The sequence below is a fragment of the Megascapheus bottae genome, chromosome 17 (genome assembly GCF_031878675.1).
Source record: "Megascapheus bottae isolate mThoBot1 chromosome 17, mThoBot2.hap1, whole genome shotgun sequence".
In the NCBI taxonomy this organism is placed as follows: domain Eukaryota; kingdom Metazoa; phylum Chordata; class Mammalia; order Rodentia; family Geomyidae; genus Megascapheus; species Megascapheus bottae.
Window position 1 is genome coordinate 17,733,867 of NC_143525.1, and position 22,657 is coordinate 17,756,523.

The 22,657-nt window shown below is 37.9% G+C and overlaps 1 protein-coding gene across 5 annotated transcripts in view; it reads left to right on the forward strand.

Moving 5' to 3' along the window:
• The window catches only part of Kansl1 (KAT8 regulatory NSL complex subunit 1), a 114,611-nt gene that overhangs the window by 75,692 nt on the left and 16,262 nt on the right, over positions 1-22,657 (forward strand). For all 5 annotated transcript variants that reach the window (XM_090350003.1, XM_090350002.1, XM_090350001.1 and 2 more), the window contains 3 exons: positions 2,604-2,705; positions 13,469-13,584; positions 14,844-15,036. In XM_090350003.1, the coding sequence (XP_090206129.1) occupies positions 2,604-2,705; positions 13,469-13,584; positions 14,844-15,036 (411 nt within the window). The remainder of the gene's footprint in view (positions 1-2,603; positions 2,706-13,468; positions 13,585-14,843; positions 15,037-22,657) is intronic.

Consider the following 22,657-nt stretch of genomic DNA (forward strand, 5'->3'; position numbering starts at 1 on the left):
CTTTAGAATCTGAGGAAAGAGAATGTGAGCTTGAGGTTAGCCTGGGCTATATAGCAAGACAACAACATCTCATGGGGGAGAGGAATAGGAGCAGTATGGGGAAAAAAATATAGGATAACATCTGTATTTCATATCTTTTTTTATTGTCTGGATAATGTATAGAGGGGTTACAGTTACATTCGTCAAGTAGTGTGTTACTTCTCATACATTGATACCCCTTCTCATGTTTTTGTCCCCATTTCTTCCCCCACACCCCCTATATTTTATATTTTAGAATTAAACATCATAACGTTTAATTCAGATTATATGCTTTCTACCCACTGGCAACTCTTCACATCAGCAACTTACATGCTGACATTTGCTTGTGGGATAGTGATGTTAGCATAATTAATGATAGGGAGGGGGGGGATGGGAGTAATTAAGATGGGACCATAGCTATTTATACAAGAAGAAAGTAGAACTCTGAAGCAGGGAACATTTTTTTGAATGCACTTCTGGAGAAAGTAATAGTGTATAAGATAGCTACCATTTGTGGAGCCGGGAGTTTGGCCTAGTGGTAGAGTGCTTGCCTAGCATGCATGAATACCCGGGTCGATTCCTCGGTACCACATACATAGAAAAAAAGCCAGAAGTGGTGCTGAGGCTCAAGTGGTAGAGCTCTAGCCTTGAGAAAGTCCAAGGACAGTGCTCAGGCCCTGAGCCCAAGTCCAAGACTGGCAAAAAAAAAAAAAAAAAAAAAAGATAGCTACCATTTGCAAGTAGTTTTATTTTGAAATTGTGAATGAGGCAGGATTTGAAGAGAAAATTCCATTAAATAATGAAACTTTATTGTAGTGTACTTGTTTCTATTAGAAAGCCAAATATTGTCGGTACCTATACTTTGGAAATAATTGGATTTCTCCAAGTAGCCTATGCTTTTGTGGAGCATATTCTGTTAATTCATTTTTTCTTGCATGCATGCTGGTCCTAAGGCTTGAACTCTGGGCCTGGGATCCCTGTCCCTGTGTTTCCTTTGCTCAAGGTTAGCACTATACCACTTGAGTCATAGTGCCACATCTGGATTTTTCTGAATAGCTCATTGGAGGTAAGAGTCTCATGGACTTTTCTGCCTGGGCTGCCTTCAAACCTCAGTCTTCAGATCTCAGCTTCCAGAGTAGCTAGGATCAGGCTTCATTCACTAGCATTTGGTACTGCTTCTCTCACCCCGAGGCTTGAACTTAGGGTGTGGGCATGGTGCTTGAGCTTTCTCAGGATAGCACTTTATACTACTTGAGCCACAGCACTGCTTCTGGCTTTTTCTGTGTATGTGGTACTGAGGAATTGAACTCTGGGCTTCGTGTGTACTAGGCAAGCACTCTATCACCAGGCCAAACTCCCCAGCCCCCTTTTTTAATTTAATTTTTTTTGGAGGGGTAGTCCTAAAGCTTGAACTCAGGGCCTCAGCACTGTCCTTGGGCTTTCTCAAGTTAGATCTCTACCACTTGAGCCACAGCACTACTTCCGGCTTGAGCCACAGCTCCACTTCACCAGTTTTTTTGTTGGTTAATTGTAGCCTAGGCTGGTTTAAACCATGATCCTCAGATCTTAGCCTCCTGAGTAGTTAGAATTTCAGGTATGAGCCACAGGAACTCAGCTTTTTTTTTTTGGTAAACAATTTCAACTTCAGGCCGGGTGTTGGCGTGGTTCACGCCTATAATTCTAGCTACTCAGAAAGCTGTGATCTGAGAATAGGGGTTCAAAGCCAGCTTGGGCAGAAAAGTCTGTGATAATCTTATCTCCAATACACTATTCAGAAAAGGTCTCAAGTGGCCTTGAGCACAAAGAATGCCCAGGCCCAGAGTTCAAGCCCCAGGACTAGCACACACAAAAAAAGAAAATTCAAAATGTATTTCATTAAGCTATGTTCATACATATATGCAACATAAAAGCACATGGCTTTTTTTTTTTTCTTTGCTAGTCCTGGTGCTTGAGCTGAGGGTCTGAGCACTGTTCTAATACTGCCCTGTGCTTTCTCAAGGCTAGCACTCTACCACTTCAGCCACAGTACCACTTCTAGCTTCTTAGTGTAGTTTAGTTTTATTTCCTGAGATAAAATTAAATTCTGGGTTGAAGTTCCTGAGTAGGAACATTCTCTCAAGTACGTTTTTACTTTCTAATTACGTGGAGTACTCATCTTTGTTTCACCAGTTTTGTTTGCTCAAATACAATTGGTTTAAGTTCATTCTTTGTAATATTAACATATACGGTTTACTAGTCCTTCACTTATTTGTGATTAAGTTAGCTAGAAAATCTTCATTGCTATTATTTATCCAGTAGGGTCGAAATGCTAATAAATAATGTCATAATCTAATAAAAATAAAATTGCTAAATGCTGAAATGCCATGTGGGTAAGGAATACAAATAAAATAGAAGCTTAGGTCTGAGTCTTTTGCCTTGCTAATTACTTTGTTAGTGTTAGTAGATCTTGGGGGAAAGCAGGAGCTGGTGACCAGCCATTAGGTAAAGGCCTCCAGTAAATCAACCCATTGCTCTCACTCAGTCCATTTCTACTTATAATATGTGATATATATATTACTCATGCAATTCTCTGTTTTGTTCTCCAGGGTCTGATAGTTCTTGGAGAGGCATCTCCCCCAGAACATACAACAGACTTGCTTCTTCCACTTAGTTCTGAGGCGAAGACAGATCATGGGACTGATAAACTGGTAGGTTTAAAAGATAAAAAGGGGGAAATAGGTGTGAATTCAGAGTATAGTTTTTGTCACAGTTTACTTACGTTCTGTATCTAGAATCCTTGCATTAGCTGAAGGAAGAGATGTTTTAAGATCTAAAGTAATGAATAAGCCAGTATCAGTGCCTTTCATATTGTGTATGTGTGCATGCATGTATAGATGGATAGATAGATGATTCTTACTTTATAGTAAGGATAAAGCTGTCATCCCCCAGTGTTCTGTATTGTTAGAGCCTATTACAAATCTGTCTCTGTCAATTCTTTACCCTATTTTTTTTTTTAGTATCTTAATTTCTTTCAGAATTCTAAAATGACTAATTTATTTCATTGCTTATATTTTCTTTTCAAAAGAATATTAGAGGGGCCGGGAGTTTGGCCTAGTGATAAAAATGCTTGCCTAGTATGAAGACCCAGGTTTGATTCCTTGGTACCACATACATAGAAAAAAGTTGGAAGTGGTTCTAAGGCTCAAGTGGTAGAGTTCTAGCCTTGAGAAAATCCAAGGACAGGGCTCAGGCCATGAGCTCAAGCCCAGGACTGGCAAAACAAAACAAAAAAGGATATTAGGGACTAGTGGCATGAATCAAGTAGTAGTGTCTTGGGGTCCGACTTCAAACCCTATTCCAAAAAAACCCCCAAATCATTTAATGTATTAAGATTTCTTGCTGTAAATTTCAATGGCTTCTATAAATTCCAGTCTCTGACCCTATTTTTTCTATGGTACAGTGTGAAGAGGTGGGGGAGACAGGTGGTTCATGTATGTTTAGCTGCTCAAGAGACTGAGATTTGAGGATTGTAGTTCAAAGCCAACCCAGGCAGGAAAATTCATGAGGCTCTTAGCTCTAACCTTCTTTTTCTTTTTTTTTTTTTTTTTTTTTTTGTAGGGGGTGAGGGGGAGGACTGGGGTGGGTCATGTGGCATGAACTCAGGGCCTGGGTGCTGTCCCTGAGGTTTATCACTCAAAACTAACCCTCTACCAGTTTGAGCCGCAACACTATTTACTTTGTTCTTTTTGTTTTGCCAGTACTGGGACTTGAACTCAGAGCCTGGGCCCTGTCTTTGAGCTTTCTCAAGGCTAGCAATCTACCACTTGAGCCACCTCACCACTTTGAACTTTTTCTGTATATGTGGCACCTAAGGAATTGAACCAAGGGCTTAGTGCATGCTAGGCAAGCACTCTACCACCGAGCCACACTCCGGCCCTCTTAGCTCTAATTAACCACCATAAGGGTGGAAATGGTGTGGCAGTTGGTAGAGTGCTATCCTTGAGGGAAAAAGATCAGGGATAGTGGCCAGGTTCTGAGTTCAAGCCACAGAACCAGCACAAGAAAAAGAAAGACTTTATATTTTTTAGATAGTTTTGTGGAAGGTTTGGAGTTGTGTTTATTTTTGTAATCTCATTTCTGAAACTCCCTGGAATTAACAACAACAGAAGTATTTTTAGGATTGATAAAGTCCAGCAAAACATAATAATCAAAGAAATAGAGTACAGAAACACATTATTCACCAGTGTACAAACACTTAACATTATAAAGTCATAACTTCTGGAGTTATGTCGTCTTCAACAAGGCACAAATTATTGGTGTTCTAAAATAGACATCCAATTTAAGTCATCTGGGCCAGAATCAATTATAAATAATAGGTAAAATAAAGTTAAATAATTTATGGATAGTTACCTGACTGAGGTGTGCTCATTTGGTAATGTTTAATATTAAGTTGAAAGCACACACAGTCTGCTTCAATTTCAAGCTCAATAATTGCTTTCTTGAACAGAGCCAAAACATGCACTTAGGTCTTGAATACACAATACAGATATATTAATGAGACAAAAATGTTTTCAGAGGTTCCAATGTGTGATCAGAAATAAATGAGCATATTTTTGTTTTGTTTTGTTTTGTTTTCATGGGTCATGGGGCTTGAACTCTGGGCCTGGGTGCTGTCCCTGAGCTCTTCAGCTCAAGCCTACCCACCCTATCCCTGAGCCACAGCCCCACTTCCAGTTTTTTAGTGGTTAATTGGAGATAAGAGTCTCAGGTTCATTTGTGCCAGGGCTGGCTTTGAACTGCCATCCTCAGGTCTCAGCCCCCTGAGTAGCTAGGATTATAGGCTTGAAGTAGTCCCTGGAATGGGGAGGTGGTTTCTGATTTTCTTGTGCAGTGGTTTTTTGTTTGTTTGTTTGTTTTGTTATTTTTCATTGGGGAGGGGGCGGAATTTGTCCTGGGACTTGAACTCTGGGCCTGGGTGCTATCCCCATGCTCTTCAGCTCAAGGTTACCGCTCTACCATTTGAACCACTGTGCCGCTTCTGGTTTTCTGGTGGTTGATTGGACATAAAAGTCTTTTGTGCCTGGGCTGGCTTTGAACCTTGATCCTCAGATCTCAGCCTCCTGAGTATCTAGGATTATAATTGTGAGTCGTCACACTTGTCTTTTTCTTATTTGAGGCAGGGTTTCATTTTTGTAGCCCAGGCTTGCTTGGAATTTGCAATCTTCCTACCTAAGTCTCCGGCAAGTTAAAGGATTGTTTTTATACCACAGAGTAGTGGGGAAGAGGAAAGTAAGATGAAGGAAAATGTTTCCCCCCATTTTGGGAAAAAATTCAGTTTAAATTTGCCATACAAAGGAGTTCAGAAGGTAAACCTCCTTAGAAAAAAAGAATGTAAAGGGTAGTATTATTGCTGCAATAGTTATCATAAGTACAAATAGATGCTGGTATGAAATAAAACTGTTCTTGAACAAAAAGGGTATGCTTTGGAAAAAAGTATGAAAGCTGTTGATAGTTTTCTCTAGTGTTTTGAAGCATCCCCTTTATCTTTACCTGTAACTTCTTCTATCTTTCAAATAAACAGCAATCCATTTTCACACTTAAGAAAATAATAATGGCCAGGCGAGGGGGCTCACGCCTGTAAATCCTAACTACTCGAGGCTGAGATCTGAGGATCAGGTTCAAAGCCAGCCTGGACACAAAAGTCCATGAGACTCTTATCTCCAATTGACCACCGGAAAACTATATATAGTATATATGTGTGTATATATATATATAGTATTAAGTGTTATGTAACTAGTATAAAGCAAGTATTTCATATACTTCATATGCTATATATAGTATATATACAGTATTACATATTATAGTAAAGTAATATAAAGCAAGTATTTCATATACATATATACTATATATATATATAGTACTTGTCAAAAGTTTTCCTTTGTTAGAAATTATTTCTTAATTAAAATCATGGAAATGATACTAGGCCCTTCTTACATTTCTTATGGAGAAATGAGTATACATCTTTTTAATATCCTCTCTTTGGGTATTTTTTTAATGGCTACATTGAGAATTGAGGAGGTGATGCGTTTTTGTTTTGTATCAAAACTATTGATTTTAGAAGGGATGGCATTGTCCCAAAAGAAATGTACTCTTTGTTCGACTTATGTAACTATAACCCCTTTGTGCATCATCTTTATAGATTTAAAGTACTAAATATTACATTTTAATACTTAAAATTTTTAAATACTTATTTTTATGACTTACTAACAAATGTTTTCTTTTTTAATGTGTAAAATGAGCTTTGTTTCTTACTCTTTCCTATTCATCTCAGTTTATGGATGTAATAGGGAAAACAACTGAAGTATTATTAAGTGAGGAATTAATGCTTTCTCATAAGAAAGGCATGCTGAAAATGTAAGGTATTGCTGGTTTTTAAACAGTTCCAGATAACATTCTTAGCACTGGTTGCACAGGAATAAGTTTTCTGGTCACCAGGGATGATAAGTGGTGGTGGTCTGTGGCCTGACAAGGCCAAAAGAGAATAAAAGGTAGCTATGGCTTGAAATGACTTAATTTCCTATGTTAGATACTAAGCCTTTTCATGTAAGTTGAGCTGTGGATAAGTCAGTTGAGCAATAAAGAGTTACAAGGAAGTTTTGTTTTTTAATAATTGCTGTGGTTTTTTTTTTTAGACTCTAGGCATATGTTTTCAGTAGTTGGTAACTATAAAGCTTAACATTCACAAAGTATTCATTTTAGTATAGCAGAATTAATACAGAGTAAATCAGAAGAGTATTACCTATTCCACACACAGCAAATGGAAGTTAAAAACTCATAGTAGGCTTTATTACCAATATTCTAACTGGGGAATGTGGCTTGGTGATAAGAGTGCTTACCTAGCATGCATGAAACCCTGGGATCGATTCCTCAGTACTACATAAACAGCAAAAGGCAGAAATGGCACTGTGGATCAAGAGGTAGAGTGCTAACCTTGAGCAAAAGAAGCTCAGGGACAGTGTCTAGGCCCTGAGTTCAAGCCCCAGGACACACACGCACACACACACCCTCCCCCCCCACCCCCATCGCTCTCTAGCTCCCCTACCCTCAAAAGTAGTTGTTATTATCTGTAGTTGTATACTTTCTGAGCTGGCCAATACATGTGGTCAAGGTAGTCGGTAAAACCAACCCAAAACATCCTTCAGGATTTCCTTCTTGTAAGACATGTCTATTTATTTACCCATCCGTGAAGAGAAAGAATAAGACTGATTTAATATAACCCCTTCTAAGTCTCTTAATCTTCTAAGTTAACTTTTAAAGGAATTGTGGATCTTCTTTTTCCATTTACTACCTATTTTTTGTTTTGGTTTGTTTTTTGTCATATTAGAGCTTGAGAGCTTGAACTTAGGGTCTCTTGCTTTTTTTTTTTTTTTCCAGTTAAAGGCTGTTATTCTACCACTTGAGCCACAGCTCTGCTTCTAGCTTTTTTTGTGGTTAATTGGAAATACGAATTTCTGGGATTTGTTGCCACTAGTTTAGAACTGTGATTCTCAGTTCTTTAGTTTCTAAGCTAAGTATTTCATATTTTTAACTTGAGTCTACCCTTTTTAATGTTTTTTTTTAAACTAAGACAATTTCCTTTTCTCAGCTATATATACATAATTTCACAGCCAAATATTTTGGCTTTTATCAATCACACAAGAAATACAAATCCTAGATTAACCCCACTAGACTTGTAGTAACATTGTACTGGCTGAAATCTTTTTCCTTTTTTTTTTTTTTTTGCCAGTCATGGGCTTGAGCTCAGGGCCTGAGCACTGTCCTTGGATTTTCTCAAGGTTAGAGCTCTATCACTTGAGCCTCAGTACCATTTCTGGCTTTTTTCTATGTATGTGGTACCGAGGAATTGAATCCGGGTCTTTGGGCATGCTAGGCAAGCACTCTACCACTAGGCCAAACTCCTGACCCCTGGCTGAAATCTTTTTAAGTATATAGTTTGGAGTTTTGTTTTATACAGTAGGATGTTCAAACTGAGGGCCTTTTGCTTGCTAGACACTTACCACTTGAGCTGAGCTATGTTCCTCTTTCATTTTAGTTACATTTAGAATAGAATCTAGCATTTAAACCTGGGCCAGCCTAGACTACTGGGATAGAATTTTCGTTGATTGAGATAAAATGTCCTCCCCCGCCCCCCCCCCCCCACACTATTGCCTCAGACTATGATCCTCCTGAACTTTACCTCCTGAGTGGTTAGCTCAAGTGGGTTGCTGGTTTAAGCTGCTGTGCCTGGTTGTTTGGTTTTAGTATAAAGTTAGAGACATGAGAAAATGAGACATGTTGGTTCCATTTTTACCTATGCAATAATTTAAGCCAGATAAAAGTAACTTGATGGAAGTATTCAGAAACTTTAACTCCCAATTTAGGACAATTTCTTAGCCATAGTAACTAAGGAATAATAAACAAGTTCCTGGTAATAATATTGGTGATTTTAAGTAAAACTATGCTGAATGTCATTGAGATGAGGAGAAAAGGCTTTTTTAAAACAGTTATGGGGCCCTGCGCCCTGCCCCTGAGATTTTTTTTTTTACTCAAGTCTAGTATTCTGCTACTTTGAGCCACAGCTCCACTTCTGGTCTTTGAGAGGTTGAAATACGAGTTTCATGGGGACTTTTCTGCTCAGCTGGCCTTGAACCTCAAACCTCAGATCCTGAATAGCTAGGATTGTATGCATGAATCATACAGGTACCCAGCTTAATGGGGATTAGCTTTAAGCATGAAAAAAAATCTATACAAGGCTTTAAAAAAATGCTTGACATCTAGTTTCCAAATTTGATATTTATCAGATGATAGCTAGTACTGATGAATGGTTCACACTGTAATCCTAGATACTCAGGAGGCTAAGACCTGAAGAATTACTGTTCTAGGTTACAAGTCTATAGGACTCACATCTCCAAAGTAACCAACAAAAAAGCAAGGATGGAGGCTTAGCTCAAGTGGATGAGCGCCAGCCTATCAAAAACACAAGGCTGAGTTCAAATTTCAGTAGCGAAAAAGAAAAAATAGTCAAAACAGAGAAGTTATAGCCAAGCAAATATGATACCCTTTAAGAAAATATTTCGGCTGTAATTGTGGCATTAATTTAATGACTAGCCTGAAAATAGATACACGTCTTTCAGGTAAGAGTTTAATTTTTTGTTGGTGTTTTTTTTGTCCTGGGGCTTGAATTCAGGGTCTGGGCTCTGTCCTTGGGTTTTCTCAAGGCTAGTGCTCTTTCACGTGAGCCATCGTACCACTTCCAGCCTTTTCTGTGTCTGTGGTACCAAGGAACCCAGGGCTTTGTGCTTGCTAGGTAGGCACCCTACCACTAGGCCATGCTCCTGGCCCAGTGCTAGCCTTGAGAAAACTTTAGAACAGTGTCCAGGCTCTGAGTTCAAGCCCCAAGACTGGCAATAAAAAAAGGGGGGGGGGGATGACCAAGGTCATCTGGTTCTTCAAATAAGCACAACTTAATGTCTTTGTCACACTTAATGTTTGGCTAGCTAGCCAGGCACTAGTATCTCACATCAAGAAGTTGAAATCTTAGTGTTGAAATTTATAGCCATCCCACACAGAAAAATTATTAGATTCTTGTCTCTAACCAACCAAAACCTAGAAGTGGAGGTATAGTCAAGTAGTAAAGCAAGACTACCTTTGAGCAGAAAAGACCAAATGAGAGTGCAAGGGTCTTAAGTTCAAGTCTCAGTACCAATACCAAACAAAGGACAGAAGGAGAGAGGGAGGTCTGGGTAAGAGGGTGGAATAATAAAGAGACAGATGCCTGCTTTATGAATAACAAATGTCTCATTGCTGCATTAATTGTTTTATATTATACACCTGCCTCTGAATCAGGGAAGAAAACAGTTCAGTAATTTTCCTTGTACCTCTAACTCACATTACTCCAAAGATAATCTTCCAGGTGCCTAATTAGGAAGCAAGGGAATTATGGATGCATTTTATCACGTTAGTTTTTCTGTTTTCTCTTCTTTCCGGCTTCAGAATCCATAAACCTTTAAGAATACAGCCAAGCCCCAAATAATATTCCTCCGGAAGAGCCTCTTTAACCTATCCTCTGTGGATGGGTGAATGTTGGGTTCTTTCTTGCATTTTAGTTTCTTGGAGGTATTTACAGTTATGGTTAGTTTTCTGAAAATGCTTCCCCCTCCCCCCCCCCCCCCCCGCCCCCAGGCCCAAGGCTTGAACTCAGGGCCTGAGCACTGTCCTTTGGCTTTCTCAAGGCTAGTGCTCCACCAATTGAGCCACAGTACCACTACTGGCTTTTTTCTATGGATGTGGTACCAAGGAATCAAACCTAGGTCTCTACCACTAGGCCAAACTCCAGGCCCATCGTTTTCTGAAAAATATTAGTATGACCAAGTGGAGAGTTACAAACTATTAAACATTGGTAGCTTGTTGAACCTGTAGTAGATACATGAATCAGACTGTGGTCAAAATTTAGTACTGAGATTCATGAGGAACCTAGGATTTTTTGGGGGGCGGGGGAGGGTCGGTTGTGGTCATGGGGCTTGAACTCTGAGCCTGAACATTGTCCCTGAGCTCTTCAGCTCAAGGCTACCACCCTACTCCTGGAGCCACAGCTCCACTTTCCATTTTCTAGTGGTTAATTGGAGATAAGACTCTCAGCTCCTTTTGTGCTTGGGCTGGCTTTGAACTGCAATCCTCAAATTTTAGCCTCCTGAGTAGCTAGGATTACAGGTGTGAGCCAGTCTGGCCTGGATTTTGTTTATTTTTGAGACAGTGTCTCTGTGTATCTATGGCTGGCCTTCAACTCCCTTTGTAGCCCAGGCTAGCCTCAAATTCTCCATCTTGTATCCTTTGCCTCCTAAATACTACTATTTATAAACGTGTACTTCTTTGTCCAGCTGTAAGTAAAATGAATGTGAAGTTGGCAGAAATTCTTCATATGGACCATATGCCAATCAAAAGGTCCTTCTTGAGCTCGGGGGCCTGATCACTGTCCTTGGGTTTTCTCAAGGCTAGAGCTCTACCATTTGAGCTACAATATCACTTCTGGCTTTTTTTCTATACATGTGGTACTGAGGAATCAAACCCCAATCTTCATGCATGCTAGGCAAGCACTCTACCACTAAGCCAAACTCCCAGCCCGATAATCACATTTTTAAGTGAAAGAAACTTCATCTAAAAACCAGAACTTCTTAAATTTAGCAAAGCTATAACATGCCTGAAGCCATACATCTCACCTGAGTTAATACCAATCTGAATTTTTAATTCTTTTTACTTCTGTCACACTCTATCATTTGGTTCAGTTTAATGTAAAAATTACTAAACTCTTATTGAAATTTCTGTATATTTCTAAATATTTTAGTCATTTATGTATATATATATTTTGAACTCATTGCAACTATTTTAAAATATTTTCAGTTAATTTTTTTTCCTGTTTTGGTAAAGTATTGAAGATTCAACACAGGACACTGCAAATGCTAGACAAGTACTCTACCTCTGAGATAATCTCAGCCATGGAATTTCTTTTTTTTTTTCCAAAGGAATTTTTGAATTTTTACTAAACAGTATTTTTTCTGCTCAAATCTACTCATCTCTAGGCTAGTATTCTACCACTTGAGCCACCTGCTTTTTGCTGGTTATTTTGGAACACATTTTCTTCCTTTCACAGTTTCAAACTATCATCCTCCAGACTTCAATGTCTTGAGTTAACCAGGTATGGTTGTAAGATTTTTTTAAATTAATTAATTAATTAATTAATTTTTTTTTTTTTTTTTTTTTTTTTTTTTTTTGCCAGTTCTTGCCTTGAGTTCAGGGCCTGAGCTCTGTCCTTGGACTTTCTCAAGGCTAGAGCTCTACCACTTGAGCCTCAGCACCACTTCTGGCTTTTTTCTATGTATGTGGTACCGAGGAATCGAACCCGGGTCTTTGTGCATGCTAGGCAAGCACTCTACCACTAGGCCAAACTCCCGGCCTGTAAGATTTTTTTGAAAGAATTTTTTTCTAATATCTTTTAATAGGGTTTATACCTTTTAAGTAAATTATATATAAATTGGTTAAAATATTTTAAAAGAAGACAGGAATATTTTTATAGTTCTTGCTACTTAAAAGCATGTTGCTTTCTAAGGGATCATGAATCTATACCAAATTTACCATAATTATGGTAGCATGTTTTCTCAGTATACCTGTGTTTATATACTTTGGATTGGAGGGGTTTTTTGTTGTTGTTTGTTTTTTGTGTTTTTTTGGCCAATTGATATAAAATTTGTTTTCTTCTGTGATACATTCTTGTATAAAAAAGCTCAGTAATTCTTAAAAATGGACTTTCAGCCTCTAATTCTTGTAGCCTTGAAATATGCTGGTACCAATTACTTACTGGAAGGAGAACTTCAGAACATTCCAAAGTCTTTTTGTGGTACTTCAACAACCTCTGGATGAGTAGATAGCTGCATTTCTGCCTTTATTTTCTATATCTCAGAAACACCACATGATTGACACTCAAAAATAAATATACAATTTGTTTGAAATAATGAAATTCCAGCTTTTCCTATTCGCGCGCGCGCGCGCGCGCACGCGCGCGCGCGTGTGTGTGTGTTTGTTTGTTCGTTCGTGTGTCCTTTCTTTTTTTTCTTTTTTCTTCTTTTTGCCAGTCCTGGGCTTGAGCTCAGGGCCTGAGCACTGTCCTTGGACTTTCTCAAGGCTAGAGCTCTATCACTTGAGCCACAGAACCACTTCCTGCTTTTTTCTATGTATGTGGTACCGAGGAATTGAACCCTGGTCTTCGTATATGCTAGGGAGGCACTCTACCACGAGGCCAAACTCCCGGCCCTCCTTTATTCTTTTTTATATTTAAAATACATTTTTCTGTTCAAGACACTACGTATCCTAGCATGGTACAAGACTCTAGAAAAGAAAAATACAATATTATCAGATAATTATATTCATTTGACATTTAAATTTTATTTTCTACCAAATTTATATATATATATATATTTTTTTTTTAAGCAAAATAGAGTTTGAAAAAGTTACCACCGCATACCCAATTTTATATACACAACCATATACCCATGTAAGTTTCATTGTAGTTGTCTAAAAATGGGTGATTCTTGACCCTAGGTAGCTATTACTATGACATTCTTGATCCTAAGTGGCTCATGCTACTATATAATTTTTTTTGCTAAACTTTGATGCCAGAGTTATTGAGGTCATTTACCTATCAGATGATTTCTACTTTTAGTATGATAATATTTGTATTTCCTATTCTGTTTCCAAAACAGAAGCTAATTTCTGTTTTTCTTTTTCCTTGGCCATACAAGTTTTGTTTTGCAAGTTGATCATCAGAAACTTTAAATGTGTAAAATAAAATGAAATGGTGATGTTTTAGGGGATTTTTGTTTTTAGGTTTTTTTTTTTGGTAAGTTCTGTTAATGTATTTTACTTTTCTGTCCCTGTTCAGATTGAGTCTGTTTCGCAGCCATTGGAAAGCCATGGTGCCCCTACTGGACATGTTTTAGAGACGCTTTCTACCAAATCATGTGGAACTTTGAGACCTGTCAATGGGGTTGTTAACACGTAAGTTTTTTCCTTCTGTTATTACACTTGGTATGATTTTATTTTTTATTTATTGTTTTTTTTTTTTTTTTTTTTGGGGGGGTTTGTTTGTTTGTTTTTGCCAGTCCTGGGCTTGAGCTCAGGGCCTGAGCACTGTCCTTGGACTTTCTCAAGACTAGAGCTCTACCACTTGAGCCTCAGCACCACTTCCAGCTTTTTTCTATGTTTGTGGTACCGAAGAATTGAACCCGGGTCTTCGTGCATGCTAGGCAAGCACTTTACCACTAGGCCAAACTCCCGGCCCTTGGTATGATTTCAAAAGGTGAATTTAGACCTCTTAGTTATTTCCAGTCAGGATGACCACAGCTTAAAGCAATAGAAACCCTATTATGCATTAATATTTTCGATGTCTGATATTGTATAACATACTTTAATATGTTAATGTGTATCTTTTTGCTAACATCCCCTAAATACAAGCACAGAGAGGCCTACAGCTATCCTGCAGGACTATTACTGTTAGTCCTAATGTTGGAGCAATCCCTCAAAGAAGTTCACAAACACTTTTATGCTCTAGAACAGTGTGCTCCCTAAAGTCTGTGTTGGAAAATCTGTATATAGGAAAGTTCCTGTGTGTATAAGTTTCTGTATTAGTGAACAAACTATGTTACACATTCCAAGAATTCATGATTCGCAGAAGTACTGGTTTTTGTTTTGAGTTTTTTTTTCCCCTTTAGTTTTTAAATTTATTTTTGTGCCAGTCCTATGGGGCTGGATTCAGGACTGAACACTGTTTCTGAGCTTCTTTTGCTCAAGGCTAGCATTCTTACCAGTTGAGCCATAGAGCCACTTTCAAGTTTTTCTGAGTGGTTGATTGGAGACAATCTCACAGACTTTCCTGCCTGGGCTGACTCTGAACCAATCTCGGGTTCTGGTTAGCTAGGATTACAGGCAGCAGCTACAAGCACCTGGCAGAAGAACTGCTTTTAAGACAGTATATCAACATTTTGAAATTTCATAATTTTCTAACCAAGTGTACTTTTCTATACTTTCTTTAATCATATTTCTGTTGGATAACAATACTTAATTACTAAAACTTTAAAACTAAGTTTACATACTTGTTTTTGTACCAAGAACCTAAGAATGGATATAACACATGGTCTTAGATTAGCATATAATCTGTTTCTGAACTGCCATCTTTCTGTGGTAGAGAATACTTGTTTATAGTTGTTTATATTTGCAAGGTAAAGGGGTTAAACCAGTGTTTTTCTTCCTCTGTATAGTCTTCAGCCTGTCTTAGCAGACCATGTTTCATGTGACAGCTCTGATGCTGACGAACAATTACATAAAAAACAACGACTGAATCTAGTTTCATCATCTGATGGCACCTGTATGGCAGCCCGAACTCGTCCCGTACTGAGCTGTAAGAAAAGGAGGCTTGTGAGGCCCAACAGCATTGTTCCTCTTTCCAGAAAGGTCAGTACTGGTAAGGTGTTGGTCCTTGTCTGAACAAATGAGCCAGGTGCTTAGATAGTGTTCAGTGTCTTGTCAACTTTGGTTTAACTAGTGTTTTTCAAACTATGCTAAACACCAACATTTTCTGAGGAGACTTAAAAGTACATTGTTGGGCCCTGTTTCTTAGAGATTATGGTTCTGTTGCTCTAGATTTCATTTTTCTTAAAAAGAAAAAAAAGTACAGTTTCTAGGTGACTACCAGAAAGTGAAAGTTTAAGTGTTACCTTAAACACTGAAGAGTGTCTAACATGTCTTCATTCATTTGTACTACTTTAGCTGAACATGGCAATGTAAATCCTTTTGCCTAAAAGAATAATTCTAGTACTTAGGACTCTGAGGCAGAAAGATAATGAGTTTGAAGGCACACTAGGCATCATAGTAAGATCCTATCCCAAAAGACCAAAAATGTAAAAAGACTACACATTACTTTTTGGGGGCGGGGAGGGGGGTGGGATCAGAAGGCACTGTGCTTGCTTTGCTGGTGTTTTACCCATTGGGTCATGCATGCATGTCTCCAACCCTGAGTTTTGCTAGCTAATTTGGAGAAGAACCTAGCAAATTTTCTCTCTAGGCTGTCCTCAAATTTCTGCCCTCCAGATCTCAGCCTCCTGAGCTGGGATTATAAGCAGAAGCCACTAGTGCCCAGCTCCATTACAGTTTCTAAATTGTCTTTACAAAAAAAAAGAATATTAGTTCATCATTGCAGGAAACTTTTGATTGCTGTCGTTCTTCAAATAGCAGAATTGGCTTTATTTGTAAGCAAATGAAATAATATTCTAATAAAGTTAATAACATGAAGGTACCAAATAGTAATTCTGAAGATAAGCTTGGTTTTGAATCATGATACTGCAAGGTAGTAGTTTACTATTCCTTTCCTAAGATCAAAGCTCTCATACAATTGAAAACTAAATGAAATGTGTTTTACACTTTAAGGTTTCTGGCTGGTAATTTTCTAGTACACATTTACCTTATCACTTTTGTTTTTGTTTAGTCCTTCAACAAATAGTCTTAGAGACTCATATAATGGACTAAATAAATAATTTCTAGGTACTGGGAATACAGCATTAAACTACAACAGACAAAAATCCTTCTTTTCATGAAGTATTCTAATTAATAGAAACAGAAACAAATCAAAAAATAACTATATATGATGTTAGTTAATACAGCCATTGGGAATAGAGTATGCTGGGAGTTCAGATAAAAGTAGTAAAGTCAGTGAGACTCTCATCTCCAGTTAGCCACCTGAAAACTGGAAGTGGAACTGTGGCTCAAATTAGTAGAGCACTAGCCTTGATCAAAAAAAGCTCAGGGACAGTACCTACACGCTGAGTTCAAATCCCACAACTGACAAAATTAAAAGTAAAGAGGAAAAGAGAATTTTGTTAATGATTCACTACAATCTCCCTCCCCCTTTCCCTTTTCTTCTTCTCCCTCTTCATCTCCCTCTCCTAATATATTATTACCCTTGGAAATTTTGAGGTTTCCCTTAATAGAATTTCATAATTTTTTTGAAGCAGGATTTCTTGACATTGTTTTTCAGTGTTCTAGAATAAGTTATGCATTTTGTACTCTGTGTTAGAGTGTAATTGTATCAGGGAGATTGCTCTGTATTGGTTAGCTTCTGTAAAAGCTTCTTTAAAATTTCTTTCTTCATTAATCTTGTCAGCAATTTTTCTATTTTATGGTCTTATTTCAAAGACCAGGTTTTGGCCTTTATTTTCTGTTCTTTCTTACAATATAATGAAAGAATTTACTTTTTGAATTTTTTCCAAGTTTAGTTTATGATGGCATTCCCTAGGCTTTGAAGTGTGAAATATTCTATTGCTGATAATTTGTAAGTTGCTGTTAAGGTTTTTAATTCTTTCCCAACGAATTGGTTGTTGAACCTTAAGTATTTTCATCAAAGTGATAGTTCTGTAGTTACTATGTAACTGGTCATTATGTTGACACTGAATTTTTCATTTGTATCTACTGGAATATAGTTTTATATAACCATATTCTAATGATTTCTAGTAAAGTCACAATAGCTTTAAATTTTGCTTTTTTAGATACTAATAGTATATATATGTGTATACATTTGAGAGAAAAGGATTCTATCCATTTACTTTGTTTTCCCTTGAAAGTCTTATTGTCAATGCCGATTTTATTAAATAACAGTTTTGAAATTTGTATTATTTTGAAAGCAAGTACTCTTTCTTTCCTTTCCTTTTATTTCCTTTTTCTTTCCTTTCCCTTTCTTCCTTTTCTTGTCTTTTCTTTCTGGGTCATGGGGCTTGAACTTGGCCTGGGTACTGTCCCTGAGCTCTTCAGCTCAAGGCTACCACCCTACCTTGAGCCAAACTCCACTTCCCATTTTCTAGAGGTTAATGGGAGATGAGTCTCAGGTCCTTTTGTGCCGGGGCTGGCTTTGAACCCTGATCCTCAGATCTCAGCCTCCTGAGTAGCTAGGATTACAGGCATGAGCCACTATGCCCAGCACAGATACATATGTCTTATTTAGACTTACTGTCATTAAAAGTTCACTGACCTGTGTGATTGTTGTTCTTAGTGTACTATGTTATTTCTCATCTCTTACCTTGTAATTTCCTATATTGTATATATGTTTATTTGAAATAGGAAAAGGAAGGGGGGAAACAAGATGAGGAGAGAGGGTGAGGGGAGGGAAATGGGGACAAAAACAGGAGAAAAGGGTATCAATGTATGTGAAGTAATGCACCTTCTATCTGGCGAATATAACCGTAACTCCTCTATTAATTCCAATTAAAAAAATGAGAAAGAAATAAAAAAGTTCACTAACCTTTCAGCCAGACAGTGGCTCACACCTGTAATCCTAGCTACTCAGAAGGCTGAGATCTGAGGATCAAGGTTCAAAGCCATCCTGGCACTAAAGTCTGTGAGACTCTTATCTCCATTTAATCACTAGAAAATGGGAAGTGGAGCTGTGGCTCAATGGTAGGGTGCTAGCCTTGAGCTCAAAAGCTCAGGGACAGTGCCCAGGCCCAGAGTTCAAGCCCCATGACCCACCAAAAAGAAAAAAAAAAAAAGGTTCACTGACCTTTTATATTTCATTTGAGGTTTCTTTTTCCTTGTAGTTTTTAGGTTTAAGTACTTGACACTTGTTAGGAAGGCACTCGGTCAGCCTGTCAGTTGGATTTTACTTCAGTGCTTTTCGTTTGTATTTTGTGGTTACTCTTAAGAACATTTATAATCTCTTAGAACAATATTAATATTTTTGTTTATAAGTTGTTTCAAATTCTACTTCCTAGCTTTTCAAGGAGAAACTCTTACATTTTTTAACATCAGAATGCTTCCTAATATCCCTGTGTTTTCAGGATTTATAATTTGACAGTAAATTCTGTGAGACATTGCAGCCATAATTTTCTGTAGGAGTTTGTAATCCCTGGACTGTGCAAGTTGTCCCTAAGTATGTTTTTCTTCTTATTTTCCAGAGAGGTCACTAGAATATAGATAGGTTTCAGATGTCACATTCTTAGAATAAGGTTCTTGGACATAAGCTTGTAGGATGAATGTGGAATTCTTACTAGAATGTGAGTCAGGTCTGGACTTTTTAGCTTTTCTTTTTTCCTCACTGAGGTCCAGGGGCCATTATAAACTTCTTCTCAGTCAAGCCTTTAATCCCAGTCCTCAGGCTAGGTAGAGTGAGACTGTCTCAGAACACCAAAAAGGTCTTCCTTGTTGCTCCCCCAACTGATGAACCAGTAAGACTTACTCGTTACTGCTCTAATTTGGGGTTCTTATTCTCTTATATTAAATTCAAATTATTTCTTTATTTGCATAGCTTTGCAAGAATGGTGAATCCTGAGGACTCTGTAGAATAAATGTTTTTAATACATAAATTAAAATATACTGCATTGTAGAGGGAATCCTGCCCTGGCTAGCATTGACCCATGATTCTTATAGCTGAACCTTCTGAGTAGCTAGGATTACAAATATGGCCACTGACACCAAGCTACAGTTTTTATTTTTAAGTGTGTGTGTGTGTGTGTGTGTGTGTGTGTGTGTACGCGTGCACACAGTACAAGGGGTTCAATTTAGGGCCTGTGTTTGCTACTACAAGTACTCTTATCACTCGAGCTATAGCCTGGAATCTTTTTGTCTTCGTTATTTTAAAAAATAAGAGTCTTTATATGCAGGCCATCTGGCCATAATTCTCCTACTTATCTTTTCCTGTGATTCTAAGGAGAACAGGAATACATCGCAGCATCCAGCCATTGAGTGAGATGGAGTCTTGACAGCTTTCTATGCCTGGACTAGCCTTGAACTATGAGCCCAGGAGTCTATTTTCCAAGTAGCTCTAGTTACAATTACATTTAAGCTATATTTCTGAGACTTTTTGGAACAGTGTTTTTCTTGTAGACTGCTAGTTCAGTCCATTATAAAGCTGTAGTAGAGCTTGGTATGTAGTAATTGCAACACCTAATACTTGGGTAGCTGAGGCAAGAGTATAACATGTTTGAGGCCAATATTATCTTAAGACTTCAGATTTCTAAGATTGTCTCATAAATGGTATAATAGTTTGAATCAAGATGCAAATTAAGCAGAGTACCTAGTGGCTTATACCTGTAATTCTAGCTACTTAGAAGGCTAAGATCCAGTCTAAGCCATCTTGAACAACAGAGTTCTCAAGTCTTAAACCTGCAAAATAACCAGCAAAATTTGACTGAAGGTGCACCTCATGTATACCAGATGAGCAGTCAGCACTAGATTATGGGTTTACCATTGTGTTTCTGCTTGAAATTTTCAGACATCCTTAAATATATGGCGTATTTTTAACGCCCCCCCCCTTTTTTTTAACAGAAACTAGCTATTATCTCTTCAGATATTAGTCTTAGTCATATTCACTTTCTCTGTTTCTCATAAGGAGCTCTAATTACAAGTCATTGGATATTTTCACAATGATTTATATTGTTACATACTTCCTATTTGTCTTTTCTTCTGTTTTTAGTTTGTTTAATTCTTTTTAACCAGTTTATTGATTCAATTATTACAAGCCTGTGGGACTGTTGCATTCATCTTCTGAGACTCTTGTTACTGTTAAGTGTCCAGGCTGGCCTAAAACTTGATATGCTCCTGCTTCTACTGAGCCTTGTACCACTATACCTGGCACATGTATAAAATTTGAAGTGCTAGGAGCTCGTATTTTGTTGTCAATTATTGTTGAATAATAGTATATTAAATGTAGAAGCTCCAACAATGTTTTTCTCTAGATAGGCTTTAACTTCATCCTCCGCTAGGCATGCATAGTTTTTAGAAATTTTAATATACTAGGACTGAGCTGAATGGATGCATACATGCATCCATACAGCCAAAATTTCCTATCTACTTTTCAGAGATATTTTGCTTAGCCTCTTAGCCTTCTTTCATTCACAGCTTTACAATGAATACCAAAACAAGAAGCTCATCTTAGTTTCTTGTCCTCTCTTTTCACTGGAAATTTGCATTTGTCTCTAATGTTGTCCTTTCAGTCTTATGAAAAGCTCTGCTTGTTTTTCTGCTTTCCAGGAGTGGTCCTCTACCAAGACATCGTATCCTAAGCATCTTTTTCAGAATTAACTAATATCTTCAGAAAAAAGCAGCTGCAGAATGCAAGCTAATTTTATGATTCTTCTAAACTGTGTGTGTGTGTGTGTGTGTGTCTGTATGTGTCTGTATGTCTGTGTCTGTGTCTGTCTTTATTCTCAGATTTTTCTAGTTATTCTTTTTTTTTTCTTTCTTTTTTTTGGCTTGAAGTCTGGGCCTGAGCACTGTCTCTTAGCTCTTCAGCTCAAGGCTATGGCCCTACCCCCAGAGCCACAGTGCCACTTCCAGTTTTCTGGTAATTAATTGGAGATAAGAGTCACATGGACTTTAGTGTCTGGGCTGGCTTGGGCTGGCTTTGAATCTCTAGCCTCACATCTTAGCCTCCTGAGTATCTAAGATTACAGACATGAGCAAACGTGCCTGGCCCAGCTAGTTATTCTTAATGTCAGGTTACTCTTGGCTTCCTTAGTAATTTATTTGCTGTGATTACTGGATTATTTATCCCTTAGTTTTCAGTGGTTTTTGTTGTTGTTGTTATTTGTTTGTTTGTTTGTTTTAATATCCTTGAAGAGTTACTCTTTCTCAGTTTCTCTCCTCTTGGCATAACTAACAATTTTCATTGAGTATTGGACATGTATTCTACTTGGTTGTAGCAATTTTTATATTCTTTTAAAGAGGCTTAGTGTTTCCAGGCACTGTAGAACATGCCAGTAATCCCAGTTTCTCAGAAGGCCAGGGTAGAAAGATCACAGGTATGAAGCCAGCTAAGGCAACTCAGTGAGATCCTGTCTAAAATGAAAAAATAATATACATCAGGTCCTGGGCTCAGTCTCCAGGTACCACACAAATAAAAGTTATGTTGGTGTATGAATTACTTTTTCTTTGTTAGAGCAGGATAAAAGTGATTTACTGAATGCTGCATGTCACTTTGTTTATAATCAAACTTTTAGCTTAGATTAGCTCGAAACTATTCAGCACACAGTTCTCCGGTTGCTCTTTGTCTGGCCTGTACATGTACTTCTTGATTATTATCCAGCGCTCGGGGACCTCATGAATATTTCTAGAGCTCATTTTCTCATAGATTCTGTCTGTACTCTCAAGTTATCTTAGCCTCTGAGCGCTGGCCTCTAGGAGTTTTTTTCCTAATTCATGAAACAATCATGCCTCTACTTGGAATCCCTCTCCCTGCTCTGTAATCTAGGGGATCTGTTTCCTAGTTTTACAATGCCTTTTGTCCAGGTTCCTGACTTACGTCTATAGTGTAAGTCTGATCTGCTGCTTCTTCATGAGCAGAAGCAAAAATTCTGTGGTATCATTTTTCTTTACAAATTTTGTTTTTTGTTTATTCATATATACAGAAAAATTTAACTTTACAATATATACCTGTATGTGGATGTTTACTGGTTTACTGCCTAGAATTGATACTTTGTAACATGATATATATCCTTTTGTTCATTTATCATTGGTGATTCTCTTTCTCCAGTGTTTCCTGGAAACTAGTAGTGACAGAGACATGAAAACTTTGACTTTTCCTCATGAGATGATAAGTCACTTAGAAGTTTTAATTATTAATTAGTATAGCTCTAGTATATCTGAGATTTAAAAATGAGAATACACTTATTCTATTGATTAGTTGAAAGTAGTAAGAACTACTTGAGGCTTAGTTTAAAAAGGAATAGAGTAGTTAGGGGATCTAATCCTAGCAGCTAGAATGTACACATACACGTTTTATTGGTTTGGGAAGATTTTCCTGTGTGCACGCACGTGCGCGCACAGCTGCTAGTCCTCAGCTTTGAACTGGGGGCCTGGGCACTGTCTCTAAGCTCTTTTTGCTCAGGGCTACCACTTGAACCTCAGCTTCACTTCTAGCTTTCTGGTGTGTTGGAGGTTAGCCTATAATGGACTTTCCTAGCCAGGCTGGCGTTGAACTTGATCCTCAGATCTCAACCTCCCAGCTAGGGTTAAAGGCATGAGCCACCAGCACCTGGCTGTTTTACTTAAAAAAATAAATTAAAAAGAAAAACAAAACTATACAAGCCTT